Source organism: Panulirus ornatus, chromosome 2 (assembly GCF_036320965.1).
Source record: "Panulirus ornatus isolate Po-2019 chromosome 2, ASM3632096v1, whole genome shotgun sequence".
Lineage (NCBI taxonomy): Eukaryota > Metazoa > Arthropoda > Malacostraca > Decapoda > Palinuridae > Panulirus > Panulirus ornatus.
Window position 1 is genome coordinate 7,250,502 of NC_092225.1, and position 26,143 is coordinate 7,276,644.

At 42.3% G+C, this 26,143-nt stretch overlaps 1 protein-coding gene across 5 annotated transcripts in view; it reads right to left on the reverse strand.

The window, feature by feature from the left end:
* The window catches only part of LOC139753327 (uncharacterized), a 654,487-nt gene that overhangs the window by 120,122 nt on the left and 508,222 nt on the right, over positions 1-26,143 (reverse strand). For all 5 annotated transcript variants that reach the window (XM_071669685.1, XM_071669676.1, XM_071669667.1 and 2 more), the window contains 4 exons: positions 10,257-10,966; positions 7,898-7,987; positions 4,665-4,852; positions 1,317-1,744 (listed from right to left, as the gene is read on the reverse strand). In XM_071669685.1, the coding sequence (XP_071525786.1) occupies positions 1,317-1,744; positions 4,665-4,852; positions 7,898-7,987; positions 10,257-10,966 (1,416 nt within the window). The remainder of the gene's footprint in view (positions 1-1,316; positions 1,745-4,664; positions 4,853-7,897; positions 7,988-10,256; positions 10,967-26,143) is intronic.

Sequence of the window (26,143 nt, forward strand, 5' to 3'; positions counted from 1 at the left end):
ATTTTCAAGCTTCATCCGACACTACGAAGCGGTTTGGACTTAGGTGCCACCTACGACAGCATCAGACACACTCCAGGGCCACAAAATCACTAGGCGTCCTCAAGTGCAGCCAGACATCACAAAACGTCCTCAAAGGCAGCGACATATTACTAGACGCCCTAGAATACCGCCAAGGTACCATATGATGCCATCAGTTACTAACAGAAACTAGGAACTATTAAACTTCTCCTTCAAGTTGTACAGACTACCACTTGCAGTCATTCGCGTGTTGCTAGACACCATCAAGACGTCCCATAGCACTATGAGACACCACGAGACGTCCCTTGCGAGATCAAGACATACACAACGTTCCCAAATGTCTGACATCAAATGTCAAATGTCCGATATCCTCAACTGCTTATGGTAATACTAGGTGTCCTCGATTCCCAAATGTCATCGTTAGACCTTGAGTGCCACCAGATATCAATTAACGTTTTCATCAGTCATCAGGCAATATCCGAGGCCCTAGGCGCCATGATATACGACAGAATAAGTTCATCACTGTCATGAAACTTTAACTATACATCGGTAAATACATTCAGTGTTCACATTGCCACCTATTACAAAAAAAAAAAGAAAAGAAAATCAATGCTATAAATCAGTCAAAACTATGTTCAAGTTATATTACAGCTGATAGAGGTTTTGGCTTCAAGAGTTGGAAAATAACGTAATGAAAGGCTGCTTTACATTAAATGTTACCTTAAATGCATCACCACATGTAAGTGTCCTGCCAGTGGAAACAAAGCAGGCCTTAGAGGCAAGGGAAAACGGATAAGGGTGAAATGAGGAGGAACTGCAGAGGAAAACAAGTTAGGGAGAATGGGAAACAGTAACAGTGATCAAGAGAGTCTCAGTTCCGGATGCTCACTATTCAGTTCTGTAGCACTACTGGAAGCCAGCAAGAAGAGTAACTACCCACAGGAACAGTAAGGTGTAAGCTACAAGGAGCCAATGTCCTCCGTCTGACAGCCCAAAGTCTCTCTCAGTGGTGTTCAGTGAGCGACCACAGCAAGCCACTACTGAATGCGTCTGGACTATGTATCTTACCGTCAGTAAATCTCTTTATTTACCACCCCACACGCTGTAGTGTGGGGAAAGAGTAGATCGCAGGCACTAGATAAACTTGTGTCTACAGAGTTATATAAATATAGATGAATATGCTTGAAATAAATATAGCTTTGCTTACCTTCTCGAGTTCCTCCAAAGCTTCGTTTCATCCTATGGAGGAAGACATTTTTATGGTTAACCCGTAAAAAAGTCAAGTGTTCCACACTCACCTCTGTGGCGGGTGCCTGGGCTGTGGCAGATGGTGTGGCACCTCGGACGAGCTCACAGGACCGTGGTTGACAGAGCCCATGACGTTCCCTGCGGCGTTGTGAGCGGCGGCAACACCAACGCAGCACATATTCTGCTTGTTGGCGCCGACCATACATCCGGTGTGAGCAGTGGACGCACCCATACACGAACTAGTAGACCCCCCGTCCCCAGGGCGAGTCCCATGGGACAGATCACTGGGCATCACCACGGGATTAGTGGCGTCTATGGCCCTGAGGGGCACAGCCTCAGGGTCCCCGGCAACCGCCTGGGGACCTGGGTATCGCACGGACACGCCGCGTCTAGTCCTGTGGTCTTTGTTCATGGCACAAAATATTACCAGAAGCACTACACACACGAGCGACACCATGGCACCGATGTACACCAACACCTGCAGAGGGTAAGGTGTTTTATGGTCACAGCGGACAGCTGGGATGTCTAGCATTACAACCCTCCATAATCTCTATTGCTCATGCAGCTGTTGTCTTACCAGTTATGGCTCTGTGTCTCATGTAAATCATATCTAGAATATCTACTCTCAGCTTGGTTCGTGAAGCCAGGGACTTACACGTTATTTATCAAAATTATCTGCACGTACCAGACCGATTAGATTTAATTTTCCGATTATATTTACTGTTTGTACTAAACAGAGCAAGAAGAAATATAACTTAAAAGAGAAAAGTCTAATGGAATTACATAACTATTTCGTGAGTATTAAGTCTAACTGAATTACTTAATTTCGTGAGTATCATCGAGCCAACTGATACAACACAACTAATAATGATTTAGAAGTTATCAAGATGTTCCTCAAATAATGATCAGAAATATGGATCAAATAGTGCAAAAAAAAAAAAAAAATCACATCAGTACAACAACTGTTCCAGAGGGTAAAAACTGTGACATAAACTCTAAAAGAAATACAGATAAACTAGGAACTAAGGAAGGAACCAAACAAGGATTTTACTCTCCTTGAAGGTTCAGTCGTCAGGTCCTGATGCTGCCTCACTAGAGCGGGAAACGGAAACGGTGAAAAGGCAATGAAAAAAAGTCAATTAGCAAATTAGGGGCACACACACACACACACACACACATATATATATATATATATATATATATATATATATATATATATATATATATATATATATATTGGAAAGGATCACAATTTTGTGCGTGATCAAGTATATTTCTACGAGCCCACGGGGAAAATGAAACACGGTAAGTTCCCAAGTGCACTTTCGTGTAATAATTTGGTAAACATGTTTACCAAATGGCGTCCTAGCTACGTCTCTTCGTTGTATATCAGCTGACTGTTATATTTCCCTCTTGTGTCTCCCCTGATGATGTGATTATTACACGAAAGTGCACTTGTGAACTTATCGTGTTTCATTTTCCCTGTGGACTCATAGGAATGTATATATATATATATATATATATATATATATATATATATATATATATATATATATATATATATATATATATATTTTTTTTTTTTTTTTTTTTTTCTTTGTAGCTGTCTCCCGCGTTTGCGAGGTAGCGCAAGGAAACAGACGAAAGAAATGACCCAACCCACCCCCACACACATGTATATACATACGTCCACACACGCAAATATACATACCTACACAGCTTTCCATGGTTTACCCCAGACGCTTCACATGCCTTGATTCAATCCACTGACAGCACGTCAACCCCGGTATACCACATCGCTCCAATTCACTCTATTCCTTGCCCTCCTTTCACCCTCCTGCATGTTCAGGCCCCGATCACACAAAATCTTTTTCACTCCATCTTTCCACCTCCAATTTGGTCTCCCTCTTCTCCTCGTTCCCTCCACCTCCAACACATATATCCTCTTGGTCAATCTTTCCTCACTCATTCTCTCCATGTGTCCAAACTACTTCAAAACACCCTCTTCTGCTCTCTCAACCACGCTCTTTTTATTTCCACACATCTCTCTTACCCTTACGTTACTCACTCGATCAAACCACCTCACACCACACATTGTCCTCAAACATCTCATTTCCAGCACATCCATCCTCCTGCGCACAACTCTTTCCATAGCCCACGCCTCGCAACCATACAACATTGTTGGAACCACTATTCCTTCAAACATACCCATTTTTGCTTTCCGAGATAATGTTCTCGACTTCCACACATTCTTCAAGGCCCCCAGAATTTTCGCCCCCTCCCCCACCCTATGATCCACTTCCGCTTCCATGGTTCCATCCGCTGCCAGATCCACTCCCAGATATCTAAAACACTTCACTTCCTCCAGTTTTTCTCCATTCAAACTCACCTCCCAATTGACTTGACCCTCAACCCTACTGTACCTAATTACCTTGCTCTTATTCACATTTACTCTTAACATTCTTCTTTCACACACTTTACCAAACTCAGTCACCAGCTTCTGCAGTTTCTCACATGAATCAGCCACCAGCGCTGTATCATCAGCGAACAACAACTGACTCACTTCCCAGGCTCTCTCATCCCCAACAGACTTCATACTTGCCCCTCTTTCCAAAACTCTTGCATTCACCTCCCTAACAACCCCATCCATAAACAAATTAAACAACCATGGAGACATCACACACCCCTGCCGCAAACCTACATTCACTGAGAACCAATCACTTTCCTCTCTTCCTACACGTACACATGCCTTACATCCTCGATAAAAACTTTTCACTGCTTCTAACAACTTGCCTCCCACACCATATATTCTTAATACCTTCCATAGAGCATCTCTATCAACTCTATCATATGCCTTCTCCAGATCCATAAATGCTACATACAAATCCATTTGCTTTTCTCTAAGTAATTCTCACATACATTCTTCAAAGCAAACACCTGATCCACACATCCTCTACCACTTCTGAAACCACACTGCTCTTCCCCAATCTGATGCTCTGTACATGCCTTCACCCTCTCAATCAATACCCTCCCATATAATTTATATATATATATATATATATATATATATATATATATATATATATATATATATATATATATATATATATATATGGGAATGAATAAAGGCAGACAGTATGAATTATGTACATGTGTATATATGTATATGTATGTGTGTGTATATATATGTATACGTTGAGATGTATAGGTATGTATATTTGCGTGTGTGGACTTGTATGTATATACATGTGTATGTGGGTGGGTTGGGCCATTCTTTCGTCTGTTTCCTTGCGCTACCTCGCTAACGCGGGAGACAGCGACAAAGCAAAATAAATATAAATGAATATAAATATATATAAAATTTCATTCAAGAGGGAAACAAGACATATGTGACTTGCCTGAAGGTGCGTCACGTGTCGCCTGTGGAAGATGCCACCGGCTACAAGGAGGGAGAAGCCCGTCACGATACCCGCCACGAACATGGCCTGGGCTGCCCTGAAGCAGTAGTAATGGCACCTCTCGCAGCGGGAGCCCTCGCTCCCACCCGTCGTCCGCCCGCCACCGCCGCCGCTCCACCCGCCCACACCTGCCGCAGGACTCGGGTTAGGGAAGGTATCACAGAAGTTACAGTGGCATGGTAACAATAACTGCTAATTAATGATTACCCCAACACCGAGAATTACTACTCATATCACTCATACAGTCTCTCAGACTTCTTACCTTATCTAAGCATGAATTCACACACACATCATACAGACACGTGGCTCAAACTTCAAAAGGACAAGATTAAGAGAGACAGAAACCAACACCAACACACATAACCAGGAGATACTTACGAAACTTGCTAAATGATGGAGTATTTAGCTGGGTGTTCTTCACGGGTGGACAAACCCTGAGAATGACGCGAGAGAAGTAAAGAACGCAGTCAGAAGGTAAATTGAAAAGTATGCCAAAGTATGGCGAAAAAAACGTAGTTCAAGGATCGCATCAGAGAAAATAAACCTGGTAATGTTGGAGCAGTGCAAACGAAACTTATAAAATAGGTAAGATCTGAAATAATCTGTCCTGAGATATAGATAATAGCTAGGTGGGAAAGTGGAGTCAAAGGAGGAGGAGAGGAGCGTCCTCTTAATAAGAGATATCAAGTTTCGGGAAAATATCGGTAGATGGCCGATGCAAACAGAATACAATAGGAAGAGTTACTGAAGGAGCTGATAATCTATATTCTTCTAAAAAAAAATTCTATGAAGAGAAAAATTTTTCAATAATTAAAATGAAGGAGTAATTAGGATGGCGTTGGAAGCAGCAAGACACGTACATATCAGAGATGTTAGAGTTCTAATCATGGCTGATTCATTTGTAAACAAAAAACTGGGAGAATCTAGATTCTCACAGAGATACAGTCATGCAGACACGAGTTCTTGGAGTGTATAAAGAAAAATTTTCTGTATCAGAATGTCAATGAGCTCACTGGAATCAAAGGGATCGACACGCTATATTTACTAAATCTCACCTGTACTTATAAAAGTATGGAAACCGAAAATATCAGATATGATACACAAACATGGCAAGTGATGAAATAATGTTTTGAGTTTGATTATGTGATTAATGACAAAAAAAGATCAGAGAGGAAACAAGACAAAAAGAGGATATATAATCCTGGAAAAGACAGAAAGGTGCTAAGAATTCGATAGAGGAGATGGGTGCCTTTAACTGGAGACAGAAACAAGGTTAGAAAAAGACAGATGTAGCTCACTAAAAGGTCTGTCTAATGAAGCAAAAGAGTTTTGGGACGCCCCGTGGAGGTCATGTAGGTGACACAAGAGCCAGCCAGCATTTGAATTTGGATAGGTATACGAATGAATAGAACGGGTAAGATAAGGGTGAAGCAGAGAAACTTTGACAAGTAAAGAGATAATCTTAAACTTTTCGATAAATCTTTTATGAGTAAATTGCTGCTTAAAGGGCAACTAATCAGACCAAGGGAATCCGAGGGTATAGCTGAAAAGATATGCATGGAGCTAAACGAGGTGTTCAAAAGTGTTTTCACAGAGAAAGACTCTAAAGATCCAACACCACGGAGACGGAATCGGGAACAGGCCCTGGAAAGCAATGAAAAGGCCTAGAAAAGTGCCCTAACCCATATAAGGCGCTGGGTCCTAATGAAGTTTCTCCATATACACGGAAGAAATGTGCAGATGCACTTTACAGTCCGCTATATGCATCATCCAGTATGTTGTTGGAGGAGCGTACAGTGCCAAGGGAATAGAATAGGGCAAAAGTCGTGCACTATCTTTAAGAAAGAGGGTCGAGAAACTGCGCTGAACTACAGTCTCTCTGACGTGTGTAGTCTGTAAACCATCGGAAACTAACAATCACAGAACAAATCGATGATCAATTGCTAATAAGAATCTACTGAAGTGAAAACATGATTCAAGATCATGTGTAACAAATCTCTCACACTATGAAAGTTAGCATCCTATTGGATAATAGAAGGGAGACTATGTTCTTAGACTGCCAGAACCATATGACACTGTTCTATACAGGAGGATGATTAAAAGGCTGAACACCACTTTAATGAATAAAAAATTAACTTGGTGGAGAGCAAAGGAAACATGTTATGAAGGCCTCCTCGAAGTATGTTGGGGCCACCATTGACGTGCCACCGAGCTCAGTCTTAAGACCAATGCTCTTCTTAATCCAGACAGACTGGATTCAGACCTATATGTTTCCAGATGGTCGCGAGAGGAGTAAATCACTACTGCAAAACCTAACAATGGAACCTAGACAAACTCCAAAGTTTGTCTGACACATGGTTGATGAAATTCAGCCTAACCACATGGAAAGTGATAGAAGGCCTCAAATTCAATATCATCACGCAAGAAACAAGCTACAAGAATCAGTGTGTGAGAAAGACTTCGGAGTCGACACCGCATCTAACCAGTCATCACAGCTCTACCACAGGAGGATTTTAAAGAGATATACTGCCTGCGGGTGAATATCAGAATCTCATTTAAGTCTAGGGATAAAGAAATAAGCAAACTATTCTGACCATAAATCACGCCAAAACTGGGATACGTGTCTCAGGTCTGGTCACTGAAATTAAAGAGGCGAACAGAAATAACAGCGAAGGTCGTGATGAAAGCTACAAAAGTGGTATCGGAATTGAGATGGATAAGTTACACCAGGAGGTTTCCCCTACATGGAAGAGAAAAGTGTAAGGAGCGACTTGATAACAAACTTCAAATTTCTAAACCAGTTTGATACGCCTACGGTAACACTTCTTTGAAAGATAAAGGCAGAGCAACCAGAGGTCAAAGAGATTAATGCAAGAAACTTGTCAGAAAATACGTTCAGTAATTACATAACATCAGTAATATCATTAGAGTAGTGGATGAATGGCATAAGCAATGTAATGGTACTGTGAATGCTTAAAGCATACTAAGTTGAAGAACTTGTAAGGCAGTTTTGCAAGTTATGAAGATGAGGTCCCCACGAGTACAGAACTCCCTCCAAGTACTGTATAAATAGGTAATTACTTACATGGATGGGACCTCGTTAACGTGGAACTCTATCCCGCACGCACAAATAGCTACAAACAAATAGGTAATGACACACAAGATTGACTCACCGGGCTGGGGTTGGATGGGCTGGGGTACGCCCCAACCCCCGCCGCCTGCGCCGCTGGTCGACGCCTGTCCGCTGGAGCCACCGCCGCCACCTGCCGGTAATAACACCAACTACAACATCTTGCGAACTCGTTCTTGATACTCAACTGTACACCCAGCTTGTTAGTACTATCCTAAAGTACTTTTAGGCTGAATTGTGAAAAAAAAAAAGGTTTAAACTGATTATGGGAATCGTCTAAAACAGGTTTATACTGTTTAAAAGGAAACGTTTTTAAACTTTTGAACCAGACGATAAAACCCTTGAATATGACGAGACGACCTTGGGTATTATGGCGAGGTCGTCATTCCCAATAGTCGTCATGTTCAAGGAAAATAACGCTGTGGCCGTAATGTTGTCCTTAAGAGCTTAACCATGTCATCCAGCTAACAAAATATACACTTATCAAAACACATTGCTACCGATGGGCACAATAGCACACATGGAGTATATCTTGAAGATGGAGCGGGATAGCTTTCAACTTATCTGCCCCGAAAGTAATCACAGCAGTATTATAATGATCCAGTAATTCAATGTGTAACCTGAACTTGACCTACTCTTACTCTAGTTTTCTTGTGGGTAAGAAGATGACATGTGATTATAAAGAGCGGTAATTTGGAGCTGGAGGCGCAAGTGAAACTATAACCTGGTTTGTCACATATGGTTCGGGCCATGGCAGATAGGCTTAAAAAGCACTGGTATCAACCAGTGCCATATGAAAATCAAACGCATTTTGAGACAGTGTCTAGCGTAAATGACTGGCTGAACATCTGTAGGTGGCAGAACTTGCCATACCATTAAAAGCTTTTAAGTCCAGCATTGCTTCCCTCAACTCCTATCATTCCTTACCCACTTCCCTATCTTCATTTACTCTCATTTTTTCCCATTCTACACTGAATATGTTTGTAAATGATGACAAGGTCATGAGGAAAGTAAATCAAGACTGATCAACTAACAAAGAAACCTAAACAAACCCCAAAGTTGGTCTGATATATGGTTGATGCAGTTCAACCTCAGGTTGTCTCGTCAACAAAAGCCTATTTTCCATGATCACTCACTCTCGCTACCCTCTCCTCAACAAGCGGTAAATTATCATTTCATTTACTCATCTACTTATATTCACACATGGGCGCCTCCCTTTTCTTATACATCATGTGAAATACTTTCAAATTTGGCATAGGCTTAGCTAAGGACCCACATATGTGGTGAGGGCACATGTGGCTTTAGAGTTATCCTTAACGCTGAAGTATATAGGTACTGAAGACTTTCGGTTGGTGGAAGTCATACCTTAACGTCGACGGTCTTAATGACCCTGGTAGTTGTATGGCCTAGAGCCCAAACTACTAACCCCCCAACCCTCTAGCTGTGAACCATGAAAAGAACAATATGAAAGTTTTCCCATAAACGTTGGACACAAATGGTCGTCGACTTGGTAAACTTTATACTCCCATTTGTGTTGCTTAAAGTGTACTCAATGGAAAGAAGAATCTATATTTCTATTCGTTATAAATATAGCCGAGACTAATAACTATAGTCTATATAACATTCATCCTCTGTTCCACTCATAGAAGCAATTATAATATTCTCCCAAGACTTCGTTAGGTAGATGAATGGACATGTAGAAAGAAACAGACAAACTAGTTATCTGTACAGGTATTTAGATCGATATTCTTTACCCTTGACGCAGATGTATTATTATTATTATTATTATTATTATTATTATTATCATTACTATCATTATTAATTATTATTATTATTATTATTATTATTATCATCATTATCATTATTACCATCATCATTAGTAATCATTATTATCATAATTATCAAAGTCAAGTTCTCGAAGAAACACAAATATCTCTAGGTTGATCGAATGTCTTGTCTGCAGGAGGTCGCGGCCTGTGTAATCTCACAGACTTCAGTAAAAGTTTCTGGCCTGTCTTAAGCTTTCATTTTGACACAGACTTTGCCACTTAGATTCCACATGATCAAGACATGGACAAAAAGTCTACAAAAAGGCTTTTGCTGCTCCCGCCGCTGTTCCTATAACAAGCTTTATGTGCTACTCCTTATATACACTGATTCTTAAGCATACGGGGATGGTAACAAGAACCAGCTATTACTGTGATATCTTATGGCAAGCAAGTCCAGTTACACTGGAGAATGGAAAACAGAGTCGAAAGGTCAGAATTTCAAGTTCTGGGTAAGTCAGTGAAAGTCAATACGGGTTGTTTTGTATGAACCTTGATCTTTGACCTCGTTCGAAAGGAATGGGTGGAAAATGGAGAGAGGCTTAGAGAAAGATAATAAAATATAATGATAATCACCAGGAGGCATGTGATGTAGGGGGTGGAGTGCGGCGTGGGGCTGCCCGTACACCCCCGGGGGCCGGGCAGGACACGACCCCTCGCCCCCGCCGCCCACAGTGAAGACGCCCCCAGGTATGGTGCCCACCCCAGGCAGCGTGGGCGTGCTCCACAGCATCTGAGGGTCCACCCATGGCTGCTGCAGCGTTCCCGGCATGGAGTGCACCGAGTGGGCGGTTGTGGACATGGGATGGCCGTGGTGGGCGTTGATGTGAAGGGAGTGGACGGTGTGCGAGTGTACCACGCCATGGTCACCGTGGCCGTGCTGGCCCACCCCCTGCACCGCCCGTGTTACGTTCACCGGCGGGTGGGCCCCGGTGACGGTGTAGGCTACGCTGTGGCTCGGGTGGGTCCCGCTGAGGCTCGGGTGGGCCGCGGTGAGGCTCGGGTGGACCACACTGTGGGTGGAGTGGGCCACACTGAGGTTGGGGTGGGCGGGGTGTGAGGTGGGGGGCTGGTAAGGAGTAGCATACTGATGAGCCAGGAGATCGTGGGCACGGTGAGCCTCAGTGTGGCCGCCATGGGCTGCTTGCTGCTGCTGCTGCTGTTGTTGCTGTTGCTGCTGAGGCTGCTGCTGTTGTTGCTGTAACAACTGCTGTTGTTGCTGCTGCTGCTGCTGTTGCCCAGACGAAGCGCTGCTCTCGCCACCGTCCTCCGCCACCCATGGGTTCCTGGGAACAGAAAATGATACACCGTGACACACACACACACACACACACACACACACCACAAGGTTACACATAAACATCATGAAGCTTGATGATAGACCATATTGATAAGATATAAACTCCACTGGGCCTGCCGCAGCCTTCCTTAACACCTACCCTGACGCAACCCTCTTCCAATGACTGTGTCACTTCCGAAAGTGAAACGACATCTATCAAGAAATATTCATACGGGTAATACTGAGGGACAAACCTAACGACATAAAGTAAACCCACTGGCAGGCACGCTCTTAAGCGATGAGGCACAAAAGTTTTGGAGGAACTAAAAGGCAGTTAAGACAGATTCTAGATATCCAAGAGCCTTGAAACACTCCTGGTTACCTCGAAACCTTAAAGCCACGATAGAAGCATCACATACCCATCAGTTTACGCACTGATCATATCTAGACCTATCTGATCTCGTCACCGTCACGCATACACAACACCCTAAATTATAAATAGTTATACAACAACCCAAACACACGACTGACATCACTTGCGCCTCCTTGATAATACGAAATGTTTACAGGTTTTCCTCTAGGAAACATCTGTAAGTCATTCTCCTGTGTGATTCAGCTCTGTTCCTCTATCACAAACAACCTCGTTTGGAACCATTGGTATGTTGCCGCTTAAACTACTTCGTGATCCTTTTGTGTACCTCTACGACATGTGTTTTCATGTTTCACAGGCCTTCTCTTTCCTCGCTTTACCTTCTCTGTCTAGTCTCTCTCTTCAAATCTCTTGTCCAAAATATGTAATATGTTCGTGACCCCACGACAGACAACACCACGGACACACTGGTATATTTAGCCATTTCCCGCTCGGCTGGCTGTTGGGGTTGTTGTACCTGGCGCCCTGAACGGAAATGATGCGTTGTATATTTATTGTACAGACCGGAAACACAACTGTCACATATACATATTACTGCCACGTTACGGTAGGGTTACGGTGGGGAGGAAGGGAGAGGAAGGCTATTTTCATTGGAAGATTCTCAAAAATACATTTCTAGTGTAGAGTACTTGTATATGTGCATATGTTCTGTATGTGATAACCATAACTTGATGTAGTACAGGTTTAGAGCCAAGTGCAATCTATCCAGCGTGGATACTTTCATCCAGCCTCGTCTTATACATACATTTTAATCTTTTTTTATGTAAGGTGAGATGGAACGGGCAACTGAGGCTCTAATCAAGGCCATCATATCAATATCATAATTATATATATATATATATATATATATATATATATATATATATATATATATATATTCTTTTTTCTTTTTTTTTTGCTTAGTCGCTGTCTCCCGCGTTTGTGAGGTAGCGCAAGGAAACAGACGAAAGAAATGGCCCAACCCCCCCCCCCCCCATACACATGTATATACATACGTCCACACACGCAAATATACATACCTACACAGCTTTCCATGGTTTACCCCAGACGCTTCACATGCCCTGATTCAATCCACTGACAGCACGTCAACCCCGTTATACCACATCGATCCAATTCACTCTATTCCTTGCCCTCCTTTCACCCTCCTGCATGTTCAGGCCCCGATCACACAAAATCTTTTTCACTCCATCTTTCCACCTCCAATTTGGTCTCCCACATCTACTCGTTCCCTCCACCTCTGACACATATATCCTCTTGGTCAATCTTTCCTCACTCATTCTCTCCCATGTGCCCAAACCATTTCAAAACACCCTCTTCTGCTCTCTCAACCACGCTCTTTTTATTTCCACACATCTCTCTTACCCTTACGTTACTTACTCGATCAAACCACATCACACCACACATTGTCCTCAAACATCTCATTTCCAGCATATCCATCCTCCTGCGCACAACTCTATCCATAGCCCACGCCTCGCAACCATACAACATTGTTGGAACCACTATTCCTTGAAACATACCCATTTTTGCTTTCCGAGATAATGTTCTCGACTTCCACACATTCTTCAAGGCTCCCAGGATTTTCGCCCCCTCCCCCACCCTATGATCCACTTCCGCTTCCATGGTTCCATCCGCTGCCAGATCCACTCCCAGATATCTAAAACACTTTACTTCCTCCAGTTTTTCTCCATTCAAACTTACCTCCCAATTGACTTGACCCTCAACCCTACTGTACCTAGTTACCTTGCTCTTATTCACATTTACTCTTAACTTTCTTCTTTCACACACTTTACCAAACTCAGTCACCAGCTTCTGCAGTTTCTCACATGAATCAGCCACCAGCGCTGTATCATCAGCGAACAACAACTGACTCACTTCCCAAGCTCTCTCATCCCCAACAGACTTCATACTTGCCCCTCTTTCTAAAACTCTTGCATTCACCTCCCTAACAACCCCATCCATAAACAAATTAAACAACCATGGAGACATCACACACCCCTGCCGCAAACCTACATTCACTGAGAACCAATCACTTTCCTCTCTTCCTACACGTACACATGCCTTACATCCTCGATAAAAACTTTTCACTGCTTCTAACAACTTGCCTCCCACACCATATATTCTTAATACCTTCCACAGAGCATCTCTATCAACTCTATCATATGCCTTCTCCAGGTCCATAAATGCTACATACAAATCCATTTGCTTTTCTAAGTATTTCTCACATACATTCTTCAAAGCAAACACCTGATCCACACATCCTCTACCACTTCTGAAACCACACTGCTCTTCCCCAATCTGATGTTCTGTACATGCCTTCACCCTCTCAATCAATACCCTCCCATATAATTTACCAGGAATACTCAACAAACTTATACCTCTATAATTTGAGCACTCACTCTTATCCCCTTTGCCTTTGTACAATGGCACTATGCACGCATTCCGCCAATCCTCAGGCACCTCACCATGAGTCATTCATACATTAAATAACCTTACCAACCAGTCAATAATACAGTCACCCCCTTTTTTAATAAATTCCACTGCAATACCATCCAAACCTGCTGCCTTGCCGGCTTTCATCTTCCGCAAAGCTTTTACTACCTCTTCTCTGTTTACCAAATCATTTTCCCTAAACCTCTCACTTTGCACACCACCTCGACCAAAACACCCTATATCTGCCACTCTATCATCAAACACATTCAACAAACCTTCAAAATACTCACTCCATCTTCTCACATCACCACTATATATATATATATATATATATATATATATATATATATAATATATATATATATATATATATATATATATATATATGCCCTCGCCTGAGCTAGGTACCTATTTTATCTACCAACCCCTACGGTTGGATAAACAGCTGGGTTGACTGTGGACCGACTGCCGCGACCAAGATTCAAGCCTATGTGCTCGACCCTGGGCTGCTAACCGTTACACCACGGAGGAAATTAGGCTGGGATACACCATAATGACAGATTAGGTCTTTTGATTAAATTTTTGATATATAACCCGCACGTCTCGCTATACTGAAATATATTACTTTTTAACTTCCGTCACAAGTTATACATATTTTTGCATCCTATAAATGAAACTTGGCATATGATTTGATCCTTTTGTTGAATCACATGTTTGAGGAAACTTGTCAGAGGTCAACAAAGGCTACGAAGAATGTTAGTGAACATTTATGAACCAGGGCTAAAAAACCATACTAGCAAACCTATGGCCAGATGTTCTATACAGTACGTAGGCTTTATACATCCTGGGAATGATTTCCCTAGGGAGGCTGCTCCAAGATTTTACATTTAGCACCGCGCCGTCAACACCCTCTGGACTCCCATACGTTTCCCTATTTTTCATTCTCCTGTGTTGACATGTATGTGAATATGCCTGAGGGGTTACCTATACTAGATGAAGAGAAAGATAACGCTGTAAATATAAGGGTCACACTAGACACCACTACCTCTTTACCTGTGTAAGACAAAATCACATGACTAAGGTTCCTGATCCTACTTCCATGGCCACTAGCACAACACATCAAGTGGATCCCCATATTTCATACTACTGACACCCATCACACATTCAAACAACACTTAAAGCTTCTTTACTTTCTTATCAATGCCGATTAAAGGCTACACAAATCTCGAAATTTCTGTGTACGAAAATTGTATCCTGTCTAATTTCTTCCAGATGAAATTGTTCTGTCCCTTCAGCACTCCTCCCTGGCTGTTCCTAAACCCTTCCCCACTCCCGCCACCCTGCTGTTCCCACTCCTCCGTCCCGGCACGTGAGTGATGGAACACGTGTATGGTAGTCACGTAGTCACTTCGAAACGCTTCATCGGTTCAAGCTGTATGGAGTACAGCACATACGACCTATCATGAAAGGAGAGTAAAATGTTCCAACACTTTTATCAAGGTTAGAAAGATAGTTACATACACTTCTTAAATATAAAAAGTATTTACATGAAAAACCTAATTTTGTTGTTACCCTGCAGAGCTTCATCAAATGAAAAAAAAAAAAAGTTTAAAAAACAGAAAAGGCAAACGTTTTTCAGAAAATTAGCTTAAAGCACTCCGAGCGTAGTGACTCGTTCCAACAACACATCCATACTGGGGTGGGTATTTGCTCGGATATTTCACTCACAGATACGGTGAGTTGCTCGTCCAGAGCACTCCCGTGTTGTCGCCTAAAACAACTCAGCAAATGATCAAACCGAAGTCGATTTTGTCCAGTGGAACTACACAGGCGTTACAAAGTTCATTTAACGATAATAATAATGCCGGGTATCAAGACCACGGCAGGTCACAATGTCCCAGGACTTTCCTAGCCGACTCTTCAGACTATCTACGAGATAAGGAGATTCTTTGCCAGGCAGGCCACAGCGCCCGTGACCAGCCGGGTAGAAAAACTCTTACGGCAATGAACTCTGTCGAGTAGTAAGGCCTAGGACAACGTGACCTGCCAGGCAGGGAAGACCTAGGACGATGTGACCTGTCGAGTAGGGAAATCTAGTACAATGTGACCTGTCCGGTAAGAAAACAAAGGACAAAAGTGACCTGCCAGACAAGAAGATCGACGATAATATAACCTGCCAAGACGAATGACTTCGGGTGACCTGCCAAGTAGGAAAACCTAACACATGTGACTTGCTAGGCAGGAAGATCTGAGGCAGTGTGACCTGCCGGACAGGAAGACCAGGGGAATATCATTTACCTGATAGAAGGAAGATCTTAGGTGACTTATCAGATAGGAAGACCTCGGGCAATGTCACCTGCCGGGTATAACAACCACCTACGAACAATGTCACCGGCAAAGGTTGATCCTCAAAGGCAAATCTAACATAGATAAAGAAACCCATTGGGTAACATATTTTGCCAGTCTTTTCTACCCGGCTGGTCACAGTCCCTTTAGCAATCTTTTTTTTTTTCTTCAAGTTGACAGGTCACATCGACCTAGGGGTCATTCTACTCAGTAGGTCACATCGCAAGTGACCCGGGAGTCGGGAGGAGCCAAGTCGAGCCACTCTTTACCACTATCAGTGGGACACACGGGCTTCAGCGACACTCCTCGTCTGAGGGCACTGAAGTCTGGCTTCGGAGTGCTTCAGGCGGACTTTCTGATGAAAGTTTGTTTTGTCTATTGTTAAAAGGCATTCTTCAAATTTCTAGAAAATACGATTACTATATTTCATGCAAAAAAAAAAAAAAAATCTCTAGGATCGCAAATATAATTTTTCAAATATGTTGAAAGCTTTCGAACGTTCGTTTCCTCCCACGGTAGTGGATAAACCTTGCACCGAGAGATGGCGGTCGTGTTGGCGTCAGCTACTCAACCGTGAACGGCTGGCGATGAGGTGCTTAAGCGTCCCAGGTTATCAGCCCAGGAAATATTTTTTTTCTTTTTCAAGGGAAACCAGAATTATGATCATGAGAACGCTTTTACCCTCGCCCATAACTCAAACATGCCATGAAGGTGGACTTGCGTCGTCTATCCACACAGGCACAAAAGCCAGCCAGCTGCATGAGAATGTAAGGTTTGGTTCGGAGGTTTCAGTGAAGGGGTTATTGTGCTTCATATTGAGGTGGCTTCGGTCTGAGACGAGACATGGACTCCATGTTGGTGCGTCCTATGGCTTTAAGCTGCTAGTGGCAGACAGCAGAAAAGTTTGTGCGACGCGAGATCTGTAAACCGTGGTCACAGACCAAAGCAGATATCCATCCAGTGCCGACAAGCCTGGTTCATTTGCGATGATGGTACCATGAACAAAAAAAATCTTGAGAAAAAATAAAGCCATAGGCTTTAAGGCTTAGCAGACTGTGCTTCCCAGCGCGAAGGCAGCTGGATATGTCAACCTTCCACCTGCCTGCATATACAAAATATGTTACGTGCTTTTAATGTAATCTGAAATGAATTTTCTTCTGCAGAAGAGGAAATAAGAAGCACGATTGACTGTAAAGTTATTGACAAATTGGTGCAAAATCATTCGTTCCCCAGGTAGCGTCACTTCCGCTGTCAAGAATATTAAGCCTAAAGCGTTCATCGGCCCACGTCTTACTGGCATCTTCTTCGCAATTTGGATAGACGTTATAGAAATGTTTTTGCCGCTAGCCTCTGCTTCACTGATCTAACCTATGGATCAGGAAGCCGTTCCTCTCCTCAGGCGATAGCACACGGGAAACATGGTCCGACGCCTGACCCAGCATATTGGAGTTGATGCCGACGGTGGAGATGAACAGCGTAATGTTTTAGCATACCGGCAAGCGTGAAAGGACTACAACATCCTTGACTGCAGCTAAAGCATCATCAAATACCCTGCGACAGGAGATGCTCTCATAGGTGTTGGTCGGAAGCCATGCACGTTCTTTATCCTCGACTCCTGAGGCCTCTGGTATCACCACTGATGCCAGTTGGTGAAGAGGCCATCACTTTCGAAGACGTTGCTGTTCCGCTGTGGGGTAACTTTTCTGCAGAGTGACGAATGAGGAGCTTACAGTGCTGACTTAAACGGGAAAGGAAACTCAGGTGATGGTGATGAAACGACCCTTCATTAAACAGTGAAGCTTTTGAAACTGTTCAGTCTATATCAACTGCAATCAACCTCGAATCCACTGTCGATAACCACCCTTTCTCGTGTAATAAAATGCTGTACAGCATTAAAAAATAAGTGAAGAGAAAAAAATCTCTTACGAAGCTTACTATGGAGGCAGAGCAAAATTACCACAAGCACTCCTTAACACTAAGTCATCCTCAGTCTCCACAACAATCGACATCTATTGCCTCATCATCTCAGCCTGTCGACTTCAGACAGACTTAAGAGACTGATTTATCGCCTCGCTCTCCACAGACGAAAGTCAGTGGTTCAGAAAGGAGCAAAGAAAGTTTCGTTAAGGATCTTCTTTCTCCAAGGGAGTGGATCATCCTTCTCCTCCTGTGTGGATTTATCTAATATTTGGGTGAGCTATACTAGTTTATGTTGTCAGTAATTAAAATAAGCAGAAAATCATAGAATCACAATGAGTCAGAACGCATTTTACCAATGATAGCGACAAAATCTGAAAATTATACGGCATTTGCAGTCTAAACCAGACTACGACGAACTAATGAACAGCCTTCTACAGAATGGGAATAAAAAGAAAGTATCAATGCGATTACAAGCGGAAGAAATAAAAGAAAATGAACGGAGGCTTAACAGCGAAGTTATACAGCCCTAAAGTTGACGAGTGCAGTTCTGATGTACTCCAGTATAACAGATCTCTTGACTTTTTCTTCTTGTGTCGTGAACCCGAAATTCATGATTTTAAAGCGTTGATAAATAATGAAAATGTTCCTCGTTATAAAAAATCCTGAACATATAATACATGATAGATGCCTATATGTGGAATGTTCGAAAGAAAAATTTTCGTATACATTAACAATTCATTGCCGAATGTTTACAAGGGCCAAAAAATATAGTGAGAGTGTATCTGGTACTACAAATATTATCAACACCTGACGAAGGTGTAAAAGATCCTTCGATTGATGAATGTATGTTGACCTTGACGACCTTAATGACCCTGGCAGTCGAGAGGTCTAAAGACCAACCAACCGAATGTTTATTAAAATTGTCATAACTGCAGAGAGCAACGCGTGCCACAAAAATTACAGCAGAAAATTCCCTGCGGGTAGCACAGTAAATTCTGGTGCTATTCTTATGTACTTACAACGAAATTGTGCCTTAAGGAAGGGCTGGTCCGCAGCTCAGAAAAAATTACGGGTTACGAAGAACTGCTCTTGCAAGATACATGTTATCAAGTGTTGTGTACGATGGAGAGATTTTATGTCTCTGCTCTGAAAGCCAGCAGCCTAAATTTGAAAGAGACAGAAAGAAAAGACAGCTACCTGGGCCAAGGGAATGAGACTTGGCAGCCACTGAAGTGCTGAGTCACCGCGCAGCCGTCGCTAACCCTTTCGATACCCTGGCGGGTAATACCGGTGTAATACCACCCTGGTCAGTAGCTGCCTACCAAGCAGACGGTCCTCAGGGCTGATCGGAAAAGATACACCAATCTTTTTTGCGACGAGATCTGCCCTTGAAGAAGTATGCAGTGGCTGTGACTCTGTTGGTGCGTTTGTGGTCAGGGGTGAGGTAAATAGTTGGTAACTTGTTACAAGTGGCCTAATACTTGGAAATGTCATAACACAGCTTGGCCGATCATTTGTACGATGCTGATCTATCAACATCTAAGTGAAATAGCAGATTCTAGACTTTATGTTTGTTGTAAAGGAAGAATCAGATGTTAATAAATTCCTCCTCTTGATACCAAAATGCTAACATGCAAAGATGCCTGTCAAGAACATGTGAAACATGCAAATTACCAAGCTGCCGTTGAGCGACGTTCCGAAGAACCTGGACCAGCTGTGGCCACACCTCATGGTGATGGGTGGACAGCGGTGGGTATCGGTATGACAGTAAACTGGGTGGGTGTCCCGGCATATCTCGAGTAAAAAAATAGGTTATTCGAGTACATAGTATTTGAATAGTTATTTCCTATTAACTAGGCCCATAGCTTAGCGGTAGCATTCCCGCCTGTGGCACAGGGGTCCCGGGTTCGATCCTGGCTGTTGGAGGTTTGTATGATATACATACATACATACATACATTTTTTTTTTTTTTTTTTTATACTTTGTCGCTGTCTCCCGCGTTTGCGAGGTAGCGCAAGGAAACAGACGAAAGAAATGGCCCAATCCCCCCCATACACATGTACATACACACGTCCACACACGCAAATATACATACCTACACAGCTTTCCATGGTTTACCCCGGACGCTTCACATGCCTTGATTCAATCCACTGACAGCACGTCAACCCCTGTATACCACATCGCTCCAATTCACTCTATTCCTTGCCCTCCTTTCACCCTCCTGCATGTTCAGGCCCCGATCACACAAAATCCTTTTCACTCCATCTTTCCACCTCCAATTTGGTCTCCCTCTTCTCCTCGTTCCCTCCACCTCCGACACATATATCCTCTTGGTCAATCTTTCCTCACTCATTCTCTCCATGTGCCCAAACCATTTCAAAACACCCTCTTCTGCTCTCTCAACCACGCTCTTTTTATTTCCACACATCTCTCTTACCCTTACGTTACTTACTCGATCAAACCACCTCACACCACACATTGTCCTCAAACATCTCATTTCCAGCACATCCATCCTCCTGCGCACAACTCTATCCATAGCCCACGCCTCGCAACCATACAACATTGCTGGAACTACTATTCCTTCAAACATACCCATTTTTGCTTTCCGGGATAATGTTCTCGACTTCCACACATTCTTCAAGGCTCCCAAAATTTTCGCCCCCTCCCCCACCCTATGATCCACTTCCGCTTCCATGGTTCCATCCGCTGACAGATCCACTCCCAGATATCTAAAACACTTCACTTCCTCCAGTTTTTCACCATTCAAACTCACCTCCCAATTGACTTGACCCTCAACCCTACTGTACCTAATAACCTTGCTCTTATTCACATTTACTCTTAACTTTCTTCTTCCACACACTTTACCAAACTCCGTCACCAGCTTCTGCAGTTTCTCACATGAATCCGCCACCAGCGCTGTATCATCAGCGAACAACAACTGACTCACTTCCCAAGCTCTCTCATCCCCAACAGACTTCATACTTGCCCCTCTTTCCAAAACTCTTGCATTTACCTCCCTAACAACCCCATCCATAAACAAATTAAACAACCATGGAGACATCACACACCCCTGCCGCAAACCTACATTCACTGAGAACCAATCACTTTCCTCTCTTCCTACACGTACACATGCCTTACATCCTCGATAAAAACTTTTCACTGCTTCTAACAACTTGCCTCCCACACCATATATTCTTAATACCTTCCACAGAGCATCTCTATCAACTCTATCATATGCCTTCTCCAGATCCATAAATGCTACATACAAATCCATTTGCTTTTCTAAGTATTTCTCACATACATTCTTCAAAGCAAACACCTGATCCACACATCCTCTACCACTTCTGAAACCACACTGCTCTTCCCCAATCTGATGCTCTGTACATGCCTTCACCCTCTCAATCAATACCCTCCCATATAATTTACCAGGAATACTCAACAAACTTATACCTCTGTAATTTGAGCACTCACTCTTATCCCCTTTGCCTTTGTACAATGGCACTATGCACGCATTCCGCCACTCCTCAGGCACCTCACCATGAGTCATACATACATTAAATAACCTTACCAACCAGTCAACAATACAGTCACCCCCTTTTTTAATAAATTCCACTGCAATACCATCCAAACCTGCTGCCTTGCCGGCTTTCATCTTCCGCAAAGCTTTCACTACCTCTTCTCTGTTTACCAAATCATTTTCCCTAACCCTCTCACTTTGCACACCACCTCGACCCAAACACCCTATATCTGCCATTCTGTCATCAGACACATTCAACAAACCTTCAAAATACTCATTCCATCTCCTTCTCACATCACCACTACTTGTTATCACCTCCCCATTTACGCCCTTGGGAAGGAGACCTGTGTGAAGAAGTATCAGGAGAGACTGTGTACAGAATGGAAAAAGGTGAGAACAATGGAAGTAAGGGGAGTGGGGGAGGAATGGGATGTATTTAGGGAATCAGTGATGGATTGCGCAAAAGATGCTTGTGGCATGAGAAGAGTGGGAGGTGGGCTGTTTAGAAAGGGTTGTGAGTGGTGGGATGAAGAAGTAAGAGTATTAGTGAAAGAGAAGAGAGAGGCATTTGGACGATTTTTGCAGGGAAAAAATGCAATTGAGTGGGAGAAGTATAAAAGAAAGAGACAGGAGGTCAAGAGAAAGGTGCAAGAGGTGAAAAAAAGGGCAAATGAGAGTTGGGGTGAGAGACTATCAGTAAATTTTAGGGAGAATAAAAAGATGTTCTGGAAGGAGGTAAATAGGGTGCGTAAGACATACATACATACATACATAAATAAATATACTTGATCACGTGCAAAAATTTTGTTTGAACCTTTCCTATATATATAAATATATATATATATATATTTTTTTTTTTTTTTTTTTTTTTTATACTTTGTCGCTGTCTCCCGCGTTTGCGAGGTAGCGCAAGGAAACAGACGAAAGAAATGGCCCAACCCCCCCCATATATATATATATATATATATATAGGAAAGGTTCAAACAAAACCCCCCCCCATATATATATATATATATAGGAAAGGTTCAAACAAAATTTTTGCACGTGATCAAGTATATTCCTATGAGTCCACGAGGAAAATGAAACACGATAAGTTCCCAAGTGCACTTTCGTGTAATAATCACATCATCAGGGGAGACACAAGAGAGAAATATAACAGTCAGTTGATATACAACGAAGAGATGTAGCCAGGACGCCATTTGGTATACATGTGATTGTCCAAAACAGACAACGAGCGTATCATAAACTTATTGTGTGGACAATGTGGACAATTCACATTCTTGTTCACATAATAAGTTTATATATATATATATATATATATATATATATATATATATATATATATATATATATATATATATTATAAAGCGTGAGATTGCTATTCTTTAAGTATTCAGTTTGCCATCCTGTGTAAGCTATACCACAAAAGGAAGTACACTGGGGAAATTCCTATAAAAATTTTCTTTTTCTGAAATCATTTGTAATCATACACACATAAATATGTGGTGGAAAACACAACGTACTTCGTGGAAAATAAGAAAAACTACATTACTATAGTGTCATTTATGTCATCCCTACCGTCAGTTTACACTAACTATCGTTACAACACATATTACGTTACGCTAATTCAACGATAATTAACAAAATCTTTCCATGCCAAAGCTTAACTGGCTCAATACTAGTTTTCAATACGAATACGACAGAGAAAACGCGTGAACGTATCATAATGTAATTCATGCAAATATTTGTTTCTACGTAAAAAGATTAGTTTTTAGATGTTTTCATTCTAAAAGGCGGTGAATAACCATTAAGTTTCAGCGCTTTGTAGATTCAACAAAATCGAATTAATGAAAAACTGTGAGAATGGTATACATAGGATGGGATTATTGATTACAAAATATCAAATGATTATATCATGCAACAATAAACATGGTAAAACCTGGAAAGTCGAATCATTAATCGTTGTCACCTATAAAGACAACTTTAGAAAAAATGCCAAATGGCGAATCTAGCATGCGCAACAAATCAACTCATTAATTACATCCTTTTAATATGACGGCTTTCAGGTCAACCATTAAGAGGTACGAAAATGTTTATAAGTAAAGCAATTTTGTCAAGCTTTTCCATGCATTTGCGTATTCCTCTTGCAGAGTGAGAGCCGCTACACACGCTGAGTGTTCCACTCAGTCGTAACAGTTTGGCATGTATGATTAAACCGCCCAGTTAACTTTTCATTCACACGTTCAGGTTTAACTGTGCAGTTCTGGCCTGCACGGTTAAAACTAAGTGAAAACCTGAGGGAGTGTAGCGGCCCTTTGCTTACACTCAGAAAGAATCCTCCTCAGACAACAGGTCTTCCTCACCCATGTCAGCAAGCATTGTTCTGTTTCCACATTCCTCCAGAATACAAGCACAAGCACCACATGGTGGTCTCTATATGGGTAACGTTCTCTGATGTATCTCGCATTTGTAACTGACAGTCCAGCAAAGTCCGTGGTGCTGCGGGAATCTATCCAGCGCACTGTCATACCGATACCCAACACCGTCCACCCATCGCTGTGAGGTGTGGCCACGGCTGGTCAAGGTTCTACGGAACGTCGCTAAACGGCAGCTTGGTAATCTGCACGGATCACGTGCTTATTATGAGAGGCATCTTTGCATGGTGGTAATATGGCAGGGTTGGAGAAACCACACATCGAGAAGTGTAACTTGTTACCAACTGGTTATTTGTGACAAGTCATGCAATCCACAAACTGCTGCCTCACCTTCAGGTCATATATTACCATCAACTGTATCACGACACCACCAATTTCTGGGTCACCTCCAACACAAGTTTCTATCATTTTGTCTTAACCTCTTCCCACAAATGCACCTACAGAGCGCCAGCCACCGAATGTATAATATTTAACTAGACCTCCAAATCCAGCTGTAGACTAAAGTACCTGGGTGCCACTACAACCTCTATCACCATTACGATCTACATCGCATAGTGCTTGATCATCAGCACAGTAGTGCACACCTCAACATCTGCTTCTATACACCTCTCCAAGTCTCTATTCCCCCTCCCCCCCCACACACACACATCTTTTCTGAAGTTAATTTTCATTTCTATTTCCCTGTCAGTAGGCAACTTCGATGAGATTCTGTTACGTCCTGACTCCATCGCTCAAATCGCGACAACCTTCGTCACAGCTGACATCAAAAGAGCCATCTGAACCAGAGAGGCCTTCTGGTGTGACGTCACTAGGCGAGCGCTTTGACGTAGATCTAATCAAAGCTCGGACGCAAGTGGCCAAATACGAACACGTTTATACTCAACGATGTTGCAAGATGATGGCTATAACGATGAGGCAAGGTCTTCAAAATTTCACTAGCGAAATATCCTAGTCTAAGGCCTTAGAAAACTGTTCCATTACACTTTGGAATACTGAAAAATGGCATCTTGACAGAAGAGTGATGCATAAATTCTATCATCTCCCCCTCTCATTTCCTCGTCTGTTTGTCCCCTTGGTCCGTTTCCTTCTAGAATTAGTTCTTTTTTTTTATGAAAGAAAACGCCATCAGAACATCCGTGTTTATTTGGAAAAAACTGCCGACACATTACTCTCATCGTCATGGATCGATGATATATGAATATAAATACGGTTTTGAAGGCAAATTAAAAATACATACATATATGTTTAAATGAGGTATTGGAAAAGGCCTTTCATGTTGCGATTAAAAAAAAATAATACCGTTAATTTCAAACCCACATTTTCCCCGAGATTAATTCAAAAGCCCTCACCACTCTGATGGATTTGTAATAACGTAACGTACTGATAAAATCATAGCTTTTGAACATGCGCTCCGCGGAAAAGTATCGATATCCAATATGGCAACGTATCTGATGAAAGGGGGGAAAAAAAGGTATTTCAACGCAGAGTTTACCTATGTAAGGGGTAAAGACCGTTTTCTTTTATTTACAACACTTTCCTGCTTTCCTTTACCACTACACTTATTAACACCACTACACCTGATGGTTAACCACTACTCTTGCTGGTTAACACCTTACAAATGCTGGCTTATGTCACTACACTTTTTTATCAACACCACTGCATTAGTTGGTTACGACTACTTCACTTGCTTCTTAACACCACTACACTTGCTGGTTATCACCACTACAGATGCTGGTCAGTACCACTACACTTGCTGGTTACCACTACACTTGCTGGTTAACACTACTAGACTGCCTTGACAACACTTAACGTGCTGTTAATACCACTAGGCATGTTGGTTAACACCAAAATACTTTCTGGGTAACACTACCACACTTGATGGTTAACACCACCACACTCTGATTAGCACCATTAGAAATGTTCTCAAGATACGAGCTTACAACCGAACTACTTCCCTGATTATCATAGTAATGCCATGCTGCTATATCTGCTTGTTTCGATTATCTTAATACTACATCTGCTTCAAAGTATACCCTTCCACTTTTCCTTTTTGTTTATAATACCTTGCCACCAACACCTGGTTGTTTAAAACATTTTCTACTATAC